The 11,967-nt window shown below is 39.5% G+C and overlaps 2 protein-coding genes across 2 annotated transcripts in view; both read left to right on the top strand.

The window, feature by feature from the left end:
- lmf1 (lipase maturation factor 1) overlaps positions 1-1,909 on the top strand; it is a 25,209-nt gene extending 23,300 nt beyond the window's left edge. Inside the window, exons 10-11 of the mRNA XM_015383628.1 lie at positions 24-136; positions 1,464-1,909. Coding sequence (XP_015239114.1) covers positions 24-136; positions 1,464-1,650 — 300 coding nt within the window. The 3' untranslated portion in view covers positions 1,651-1,909. The remainder of the gene's footprint in view (positions 1-23; positions 137-1,463) is intronic.
- A 5,014-nt stretch (positions 1,910-6,923) lies between these two features.
- The window catches only part of LOC107090310 (ras-related protein Rab-26-like), a 129,308-nt gene continuing 124,264 nt past the window's right edge, over positions 6,924-11,967 (top strand). The window contains exons 1-2 of the mRNA XM_015383623.1: positions 6,924-7,229; positions 9,729-9,839. Coding sequence (XP_015239109.1) covers positions 7,053-7,229; positions 9,729-9,839 — 288 coding nt within the window. The 5' untranslated portion in view covers positions 6,924-7,052. The remainder of the gene's footprint in view (positions 7,230-9,728; positions 9,840-11,967) is intronic.

Genomic DNA, 11,967 nt, shown 5'->3' on the forward strand with positions numbered 1-11,967 from the left:
AACTGGAATAACTGTTTGTTCAGACCTATGAGCAGAGCGAGTGGATCATCCACATAGCAGGACGCCTGCTGTCCAATGACAGCACTGTCCTCTCACTGCTCGACTACAACCCGTTCCAAGGCAGAGAGCCCCCCAGGTAAACACACAAGCATCACACGCATATTTCACCTCTTTTGAGCAAATCACTTTCTGCCTTCAGGCTCCCCCTGGTGGAATTAATTATAAATGACATTTGCAATAATAAAAAAAAAATACTATTTTTCTTTATTTCTATTTAATGATGTGTCTTCTTCTAATAATAATAGAAAAAGAGAGCAGATATAAAATAAAAATAAAAAAACTAAAATTAAATTAAAACGGAAATAAAATTTGTAATGGGTTTCCAAGTATTTGAAAAAAATGTTTCAAACAAGGAGTTAATTCAGACCTATTTAAATAGAGAAAAGAGAGAGCGAGAGAGAGATGCATATATATTCTCTCAAACTGGAGAGTACCGTAATTTTCGGACTATAAGCTGCAACTTTTCCACCATTTTTTGACCATTTTTCGTCCTTGCGGCTTATATAACTTGCTTATATAACAATGCCGCTTATCTATGGACGTAAATGTGACGTCCACCATGTCGACGTCACATTTGCTTCAACACACAAGTAGCCGCGCGTGCGGGAAGGCGGACTCCGAGAAAGACCGACATTGCGAGCGCAATACAGTTTGTGTGACACCCTCATTATGGAAAACAAACGTTGAAATGCATATGATGTAGCTTTTAAGTTAAAGGCAGTCAATTTGGCTGTAAACGAAGGAAATAGAACCGCTGCACGTAACCTTAGAATCAACGAGTCAATGGTGAGACGTTGGAGACGCCAGCAGGAAGAATTGTCTCAATTCAATTGTGTTGAAATGTATAGATAGGAGCTTCCCCAAACAGTTGCTTCTTTCCAGACAATCCTCTCTGTGCACCAACCATATGGTAATTAAACATTAAAAAAACCTGCGGCGTATAGTCCGGTGCGGCTTGTATATGTACAAATCATGCAATTTAGCTTCTGCGGCTTATATTCAGGTGCGGCTTATAGTCCGAAAATTAAGGTAAACATGGATTACAGCTCATTATTTGTCTTTTTTGTGACAAATTGAAACAATTATTATTTAGCTTATGGGGAGTCTGAACTCTGATACCCTGCAGTCAAAGTACCTAACAACCTCTGGATGTCGCCTGACTGGTATAAAGAGTCTGAGTTTGATCACGATAGTGGCAGCGTCATGCTGTGGGAATGTCTTTCTCAGCAGGATGTAGAGGCTGGTAAGAGCTGAAGGAAAAATACTAAGTTGTATATTTTATACTATCTCACAGATGTTCACTTCCAGGCATTTTATTCTAAGTTGATCCTCATTAGTAATCAAAAGCAAATGGATCTGTGACATCATGTTACCTCTATGCTTCTACTTTGTCCTTCTATCAGATGGGTTCGAGGGGAACACTTCAGGTATAAGTTCACACAACCGGGCAGTGCCAGCGCAGCGCAGGGCAAGTGGTGGCTGAGAAAACGCATCGGAGCTTATTTCCCTGCTGTGGACCTGGAAGGACTCAGAGGCTTCTTCCAGTCCAGGAACTGGCCTCACCCACATATCCCATCAAAGAGGAGCTGAAGCCACAAGGGATAAGACAGACTGAGACACGGGTCTTCACTGTAAAGCGGTTTTAACTGTTTGGAGCCACAGTTACACTATTTGCTGATGACATCACATAGACCAAGAACTGCTGAATTAAACCTTCCCTCATTAAAGACCTCATGATACCCAAACAATGTGAAGGTTTTTAAGCTTACAGTTTGACATGCATTGCCTGCTGCTCTGATCACTTGTGTTTCTATGAAAAGATCCTGAGGAAACACCTGAAAGTTAACATCGAGATGTGAAAGATTAAAAAAGATAAAATCCCACCATGATAGCGATCGCCTTGTTTTATTTCCTCAACGAGGGACTCATACCCATTCTAGCTGGAACCTGATTACAGTGCTGAAAACTAGCTTTCTGTGGTATGAATAAATGCTTCAGTAACAAATGGATTGTCAAAGTTTACCTTGTTATAAAATCTGTTAAATAAGTTTTTTTGAAATATGTTGGTGTTTTTTTTACCTGGGAGAAAAACAGAGAAAAACAGTAATGTTAGACTCAGTAACTGAATGACTGAAATCTCCTTAACCAGTGGAGGGAAACATGGTTGAAATCATGGCATAACAATGGTTTACCCTTCAAGTGACCGACCTCACATTAAGGCAGAAGATTTGATTAATCTTTCCTGCCAATATTTTTATATCTGGGAAACAGATTTTTTTCCCCCCAAGCACAATACCACAAGTAAAAAGCTGTAAAAACTGCTTGCAAGAATGTGTTTTTAAAGTATTCACTTTAAAAACACAATGGCCCCCAAATTATAATGCACTAAAACAATCGTGTTGGTCTTCAGAACAAAAAGGGTTTGCAAAAAGAAACAGACCAGCTCTGATGAGACAAATTTAGATCACTATCAGTGATCTAGAATCTGCTGCTTGTCTAGTTGTGTTAAAGAACTTTTTAATAAGAAAAGTAAAAACTGGATATTGATTATTAAGATAAATTTGTAGAATTTGCACTGATAAAAAAACTGAAAACAAATCAATTATTCATGGGCATCCATGGTCTAAAAAGGCAAAGAAAAAACATTTTGAGCACCTTTAGGCCTTAGGTAAGGGTGCAGTACCAAAAGAGCTCAGCAGGTGGTGATGTTAATCCAAAACATTCTTATGTGAGACAGCAGCAGTAACTTGGAGGGATGTCAAACAAATCAGCATCAAATGGCTGAATTACCGGCTACCTGATTATTTCCTGCTCACTATCTAACCCTGCTTCCTTTTAAAGAAGGCCAGGGTTCATTTTAACCTAGACATAAAACAACCAGATTTGTCTGATCCCAGCTGGAATTGTTCATATGAATATATCCATCCGTCAGGCAGGTTAACCCTGATCAGGTCGCCAGCCCATCCATTTGAAGCACATGCATATAGATATTTAATATGTAGGTAACCTAAATCTATAATTGGGCCTGATTTAGACTTTAGTGTCATACAGATTTCAATATGATGTAAAGAAACTTTATATATTATCATTTGAGTTGTTTTTATATAAGAAGACATCTTTGTCTTACCATAAAATTGTAAAACATGAAAAATGAATCTAGTCAAAAGCAGAACAAGTCGGTCAAAGTAATCCTCCATCAGTTTGAGTCCAACCCTGATGCAGCAGCAGTCAGAAATGGCCGTATGACCTCCACCTCATCGGTTTTGATGCATCAATCGCACAGCAAGGTTTTTTTTTTTCTTTTATAGCCTCCCCTCCAAACAGATCTGCATGCTTGTTTGCTGTGTTCTCCGCTTCCAGACAGCAAATACATTTCCCTGTAGCCTCTCTATCTGGTTTTTATGGGACTTTAATGGTTTGCTTACAGATTGGGCTCTCTATCTCACCACAATCTCTTTTGAGGCCCCAAACTCTGCTGTATGTTGTAGACACTTCTCATCATTAAGCAGTTTAGCTTGAGATGTTTCCAGTTATACTTAAAGTCAAAGCAGATGTGGTAGGATTAGGAAATGACTTAAACAAAGTGCCCTGCAATGAAAATGTGTTCAGAAGAGGAGCATACCTTCTGTTGTATTAAGAATGAACCTCAAATTATGTAAAAAAAAATAAATAAAAAAAAATTAAGACCTATATGTTAAATGGACTGAGTAGAAAATTATCTGCAGATTTTCCTTTAAACACTCACTGTAAATGTTTGAGAAATGAGTCAGCCATGCTGTACAGAGCATGTCTTTTGTGGTCATGGTTACGGAAATAATAATAGCGCATGCATTGGACGGCTCCTAAAAGATTTCAATCAACTCATGCTGACTTCATGTGGCATGCTAAAGATGATCCTTTCCAGTTATTAAGTGGAAATTACCAGCGTGTTGTGTTCAAGTGCTTTTGTTATCCTGACCTCCTACTTGGGCAAGACTTCCTTATTCATCTGCTCCAGGAAGAAGAGGATGCATCACATGCATCAGCTGACTGCTAGTGAGCATCTGAGAAAATTAAATCATAACGGTCATTAAAAAAAGAAATTAAATGGTGATATAATTTTTAAAGGAATATATACACTCACCGGCCACTTTATTAGGTACACCTGTCCAACTGCTCGTTAACACTTAACTTCTAAGCAGCCAATCACATGTCGGCAATTCGGTGCATTTAGGCATGTAGACATGGTCAAGACAATCTCTTGCAGTTCAAACCGAGCATCAGTATGGGGAAGAAAGGTGATTTGAGTGACTTTGAACGTGGCATGATTGTTGGTGCCAGAAGGGCTGGTCTGAGTATTTCAGAAACTGCTGATCTACTGGGATTTTCACGCACAACCATCTCTAGGGTTTACAGAGAATGGTCCGAAAAAGAAAAAACATCCAGTGAGCGGCAGTTCTGTGGGCGGAAATGCCTTGTTGATACCAGAGGTCAGAGGAGAATGGCCAGACTGGTTCTAGCTGATAGAAGGGCAACAGTGACTCAAATAACCACCCGTTAAAACCAAGGTGGGCAGAAGAGCATCTCTGAACGCACAGTACGTCGAACTTTGAGGCAGATGGGCTACAGCAGCAGAAGACCACACCGGGTGCCACTCCTTTCAGCTAAGAACAGGAAACTGAGGCTACAATTTGCACAAGCTCATCGAAATCGGACAATAGAAGATTGGAAAAACGTTGCCTGGTCTGATGAGTCTCGATTTCTGCTGCGACATTCGGATGGTAGGGTCAGAATTTGGCGTCTACAACATGAAAGCACCATCCTGCCTTGTATCAACGGTTCAGGCTGGTGGTGGTGGTGTCATGGTGTGGGGAATATTTTCTTGGCACTCTTTGGGCCCCTTGGTACCAACTGAGCATCGTTGCAATGCCACAGCTTACCTGAGTATTGTTGCTGACCATGTCCATCCCTTTATGACCACAATGTACCCAACTTCTGATGGCTACTTTCAGCAGGATAATGCGCCATGTCATAAAGCTGGAATCATCTCAGACTGGTTTCTTGAACATGACAATGAGTTCACTGTACTCAAATGGCCTCCACAGTCACCAGATCTCAATCCAATAGAGCATCTTTGGGATGTGGTGGAACGGGAGATTCGCATCATGGATGTGCAGCCGACAAATCTGCGGCAACTGTGTGATGTCATCATGTCAATATGGACCAAACTCCCTGAGGAATGCTTCCAGCACCTTGTTGAATCTATGCCACCAAGAATTGAGGCAGTTCTGAAGGCAAAAGGGGGTCCAACCCGTTACTAGCATGGGGTACCTAATAAAGTGGCCGGTGAGTGTATATATGTTAAAGCATTGTGTAGGCTATAAACACAACAAGGGAGAATGCTTAATGATGCAAATGTTTCCAGTTTTCCAGTACAAATTACAGCATGAGTAGATATTCATGTGCAATTTTGATCCTGGGTATTTTCCATAATGACGATGGCTGACATACTGTATAGCGTATTCTCATTCAGGCTGGGAAGTAATCCCTAACCTTTAGACACAGAACGTGGGACAGCCTTACCAAAACATCACCAGAATGATTGACAATTAGGAGGACCACTTATTTTGATGATCCACCCAGAAAAACAACATCCTGCATTATACCTTAATTTAAGGACATTTTTAGTTTTGAAATGCCAACATTTAATAGCCTACAGCAGGAGTCCCCAACCTTTTTAAGGCTCAGGGCTACTTTAACGGTACTGAGTCATAGGAAGGGTTACCAATGTGACACATGAACTGCAAGGGTCAGCCTTCACCTAAACTTTATACATTATAAACATATTTTTATTGCTTCTTTTAATTCCTGGTTTTATTTTAGACTTTGTCAATATTAAAATGCTCTATAAATGATATGAGGGCAACAGAATAAAATAACATTTCAAACAGCCCACTGATGAGATGTTGTTTTCAGAAGACTGAGGGGCCCCTATGAAGTCCTTGAGGGCACCATACTGGTGACCCCTGGCCTACAGTATATGCAAGTATTTGTATATTAAAGTAAGTTAAATTATGTATTGTGGACCCTACTTTATTTTATATAAACAAAATGGTTTCTGATTTTAAAGATGTACACTTTCAAGAACAAATTTGATTTGTTTATAGTAAAACATTTGGAATAATCAATATTTGATTTGTATATATTAATATAGTTTGTATATGTTGAAATGTCATTTAAAGTAGTTTAGTTTTACATTTTTGAGTTTTTTTTTTTAGAGGGAATATTAATTTATAGTATTTTAACTTTGAAAAGTGTAACACACAATCAAGACTGGTTGATTGATTTATGGCTGGCTGGTTAGTTGGTTAGTTAGTTAATTAGTTAGTAAGTTAGTGTTATTAAGGTAATTATTTGTCCTTCAATTTCAGTTAAGGGTGCGGCACAACACTTGAGTAAACACAACAGCCTTATCACTCAGAAACTCACATGCTCTTAACACCCCCCCCCACACACACACACACAACACCTTCAACTGAGGCAAATGCAAACATTAGACAATATGAGCAACAACCAAACAGAATGACAAGGAAATAACCAAACAAACCAAAACTGTGTCCCAAAATAATGCACCTTCTACCCGCCGCTACAGTATGTACCTGATGTTGGTTCACATTAATTAACGAGCTGCTTTCTGGTATTGAAATAAACACTTATAAATAAAAACCTTAAAGACTCTTCATAGTTTTCTGTTTCAAGTGTATTTTTTGGCATTGGGTCTACAGACCCTCATCAGGGCAAAGACAGTAATTAAGCAGCTGCTCCTCCTCAGAGCTATGACGCTTTTTTACGTCCATCCATGATTCTGACGCACAGGTGAACTTCTCCTTCCTCAACAGCGCAGCAGATACAACTTAACGCGGGGAAAGTGTGTGTTGTTTCTCTAGAAAACCAGAAACTTCACGTTTCTCTTCGCTCGAACTTTACAAGTTTAACCTCGGTCTCCTAGAGTCATGTCAAGAAAGAAGGCAGCGAAGGGTAAAGGGAGCTCTAAGAGCCCAAAGCCGTCTCCCAGCAGCGGGCGGACAGCAAAGGGACTGGCCGCCGCTGGAGCTCCGTCCTCCGCGCTGGTTTACCCGAGCAGACCCTCCATCAGCAACAGCGGCGAGTTTTACGACATCGCCTTTAAGGTGAGCATTGCTGAGGGTTTAAAGCCACCAGGAACGCTCGCGCTGGGAAAAGCGCCAGTCTCGGAGCACGTGCGAGTTTCTCCAGCTGTAAATTCCACTAATTAAGCTTCACGCGGACGGCTTTTATTCCCTGTAAGGTTCCATTTACCTTTAAAACATCCGTTATAATGTGTAAAAATGATTTAAGGAAATAATACTTGGCATTTTCATTTTATAATGCTGACATATGGAAGCTGTTATTGTACCAGAAAGTTAAACACAAATTGTTTAGATTTATTTTGCTTGATTAATTTACTCCTTTGGAGTAAAAACAAGTTCAATTTACTTTATATCGTATATTTTAATTTCCCGCTGTCTTTATATTTTTAATATCTAAATTGATTATTCCGATTGTTTTCATGTCAATCTGTTTTTTTTTTTGTTTTTTTTGTTTTGTTTCTTTTTTTGCGTGCGCTAAAACATGATCAGCCATTGGTATTCCTTGGTTTAGGAGAGATGAATGCCGTCTTTGCAGCTTAATCTCAGTTTAATGCGCCACAGTCCAGCGCAATAACCCAGAGAGGATGATGGAGACGGGTTTCCATAATTAATGAGATCAATTAACTGCAGAGCGGGAGGAGTCCAGCTTATAAAATATGTTTACTGCACCTCTACAGCCCGCAGTGGCTCACCATCATCATATATCTTAATCCCCATAATATGCACATAAATTTGGTTGTTTTTTCAATTTTTTTAATGCACCACTCGTCTAAATTTTCCATTCCTCTGTAAAGAAAGGAGATAGTTTTGTCCAGATTCACATTTTTTGTTTACATATTTGCATGAACCACATATCTTAAAGATTTTACATATAATTCAAAAGAAATTAATGCAAATTGGAGAAGTGAGACAAAAATAATGTCTACCTTTTTAAGAATAAAAAAAAGCATTTTTAATTTTTACTATTGCAGGGGTCCTCAAAGCTTTCCAGGCCAAGGACCCCCAAACTGATGGCGAGATGCAGCGGGGACCCCTTAATTATAGATATTGTATGAAATAGTGTTCTATCAAACTGGTACAATAGTCCCTCTATTACAGATGGAGTCATGTAATGAAAATAATTTTGCTTTGGGATTATTAAAGTATTTCTGATTCCTGGTTGATGGGACAGGTGTTGTGAATGAAACGGTGCCCAGCTTGAAAGAGCTCCTGTGTGTCGCTGAATGTGTGCATTAATGACTGAAAGACATCTTCAGCCTCCATTCATCTAATTACTACAGTGTGCTGAATTTATGGTTTCAATTAGCGTAAAAAATTGTAGGGGGGAATATGAAGAAGAAAAAAAAAGCGAATTGACCAAAACTTTCATGACCTCCATGCAGTACCTCCACGGACCCCCTGGGGGTCGCGGACCCCCTGTTGAAGAACTACTCTCTAATGGTTAATAACCAGTTTCTTCATTCAGCAGGTAAATGGTATTGGAATTCATTCCAATAAAAACACATTGGTTCTATGGGGGCTTCAGTGGGTACAGGTGGGGTATACAGGAGATGTGCACAGATTGATGGGCCCTAATTTAATTTGGTTAACTTCTGATGTGTGCAAATCCACCGGTCTTATCTACCAGGGCAAAGCTATTCATTCTTATCAATTACAGCAACATTTGGGGGGGGTGCAGGCTATCAACATCACCTACTAAGCTGTTACTAGTATTATTTTTGCATTACTTAATGAAAATGAACCTCAAATGTCACATGTTTTACTTCAGAAGAAAGGAAGTACACAAACTATGCCAAGTGTGTTCGTGCATCAATATGAACCCTGTTGTAGAGATAGATAACCCAAAAGCACAGACTAGTCCTAGGTTGGTGCTCGCTGAAGAACCACTGATCCAAACCTGCTGCTGCCAATTGCAAATACCCAGATATTTGAGCTTTAAACTATTACTCAGTCGCAAAACGAGCATTTAAACAAATCTAACACATAAATCAGCTATACCCTTTCAGACATTCATTTCCTAAAACCCTTAGTCCCATCAACAGCTTGTTGGGGGGGGGGGCACATTCTAATCCCAGCATTTATCAGACAAAAGTCAATCAAGGCCTGCACTGATCACCAGTCCATTCACCCTTTTAAAATGTAATATTATGGGAACTCTTCTAGTGAGAGCCATGAATGTTTTTGTCTGATGAAGCCAGCAGTGTTGATTTTAAACATCTGTACAGGGTTTTAGCATTTGATAAACTCGATGATGATAAACAGGAATGGCAGAACATGCAGATGATTAGAAGTGTAAAATGCAAATCAGAGACTATCATAATGGGCTTCAAAGGGAATGCCGGTGCATTATGCATGTAGTGAGTGATATTGATTATAAATCCCAAATCAACAACTGTACAGCATCTATCTGCATCAAGATGCCACCCTTGAAACTTTTTAGTATTTTAAATGTTATGTCTAATCAAGGCAAATCATTGTTTATCAAGTGAATAACCATAATATTCTGTGTGTCTGCTGTAGGTGATGCTGGTGGGGGACTCAGGTGTGGGAAAGACCTGTCTGCTGGTTCGTTTTAAGGATGGAGCCTTTTTAGCTGGAAGTTTCATCTCTACAGTTGGCATCGATTTCAGGGTATGCACTTTTTAACCAAAGAATGATCTGAAAATGTTAGCATACATTTCTATTCAACCCTGAGCAACATACTTTGTAGAAACATCTGTTGCTGCACTATGTAAGCAATCTACCCGCTGAAATGTTCTACCCGCTCTTCTTCGCAAAGTAGAGAAGCTCTGTCAGACTGAATGGGTCGTATTTGTGAACATTATTTGGAAGTCATGCAAAAAATTCTCAAGTGGATTCCCCCTTCAGCTTTAATGGGCCAATCTATTACAGAAAACTGTTTAGCGTCCTATTGGAGGGTGAATCTCTAATTAAAACCTTCTGCATCCTCTAAGGGCCCTGTCACAACTTGCTGATTTAGCCAGCATATGACCAACGTCCCAGAATCTCCTAAAACGCTGGCATACGCTAAACTTTATATGTATATTCTTTTGATTTTTGGGCGTGTATATATATATATATATATATATATATATATATATATATATATATATATACGCAGCTTCAGCAGCATCAGTTAAAGCTGCTCCCCTCAGATGCATTGTTGGTCCCCTCAAGGGCAGCAATCTGCCCACCCCCAAAAAAACCCAGAATAAATAAAAAGAAAGAAGTCGCAGCAGATTCAGAGTCATGTCTTCTCAGAAGTTTGTTGGTCATGGATGTGAACGCAGGGAGATTTAACACACTCACCTTCACGCACACATTATGATGGGGATGCAGTCTGGAGAAGTTACTCATAGGTTTGGATAAGCTGGACTCTATGATTTATGAACAAATTGAACTTAACGTATGTCAACGATTGATAACTTACCTGTACTTTTGGCCCACATATGGCATAGGCAGGCATACGTACTCGCTGTATGTTGGCCTGCTTGAGCGTGCTCATAACTTACACAAAGCGTACCCACAACTTATCTGTACTTAATGTATGCCAGCGTTTTAGGCAGATTTTCCATACCACAGGCATTGGAAAAAAAATCCCACAGCATCATACTATCCCCACCATGTTACTCTGTGACAGTGGTGTTTTTAGTGAAGTAGAATGGTGCTTTTATCCATGTTTTTCACACAAGATCAAAAAGATTAGCTTCGGTCTGTCACCAAGACGTCTTTACCCATGTTACCTGCAAAGTGCAAACAGGACAGCTCTCTTCTCACCCTTTCAAAAGATAACACTGTGCACAGTGAATAGTTTTCTTGTCTGCAGTTTATTTCCTCTTACTGATGGATCTCCAGATCTTCCATGAGGTCAGTTTAGATTGATGCTCCTCTCCTTGTATTTGTCCAGTTTAAAGAACTGTTCTAACTAGATGCATTGAAACAGAGATTTATGGCATATTCAAAGATTAGGAAGCTGTTTTACGTCCTGCTTTTAAAGCTTTCCTTATGATCTACCCCTTGTTTCTTAGTCTTCATGATGCTATTTCTTTACATTCCTGGGTCTTTCTAAAGCTGCTGGATTAATGTTGCCGTCTATACACACATACACTGTGATACATTTCATATGACATGGCCTCGCTGCTGCTTTGACAGTCTAGTCAATCTTCATATCTCCAAGAAGGCCATTCCACAGGTTGGCTCCTTTCACTGAAATATTCGTCAATCCTGCTATAAGGTAATTGTATTTGTGTTTTGCAATGATATGATTTTTCTCCCTAGTGGTTACATTTTTGTGCTAAATTATTAAACCCTGCACACAGTGTATGGAAAAAGTAGTTTGGGAACTCTGAATGTTGAAACAGCACTGCATTACTTTAACCCAAGTATTTGTTATTATTTATAACACATTATGCTGGTGAAGATTCTCAGTCATCCAGGTCATAGTCATTCCTAAAAAGCTGAAAAACAATCCACTGGACTTGGTTTAGCTTACAAAACATGCAAATTGAAACAGTTCCAAAGGGGCGGACCCATTCATTCGTTTCAATTTGCATGTTTCCTAAGCCGAAACAAGGCTTTATTGGGCTACTGTATAAAGCCTCAAACTCAACGCTATTTCTGACATTTTTGAATTGAAAAAGCTTCCTGGATGGGAAGCCAAACATCAAACCTGGAAACAAAGTCCAGAGGATTGTTTTTTAAGTTTTTCTAATTGTAATTAGGGCTGGGTACCGAACATCGGTTCTTTTATGGTACCGAC

The sequence above is a fragment of the Cyprinodon variegatus genome, unplaced genomic scaffold, assembly GCF_000732505.1.
Source record: "Cyprinodon variegatus isolate N-32 unplaced genomic scaffold, C_variegatus-1.0 Scaffold290, whole genome shotgun sequence".
NCBI classification, from domain to species: domain Eukaryota; kingdom Metazoa; phylum Chordata; class Actinopteri; order Cyprinodontiformes; family Cyprinodontidae; genus Cyprinodon; species Cyprinodon variegatus.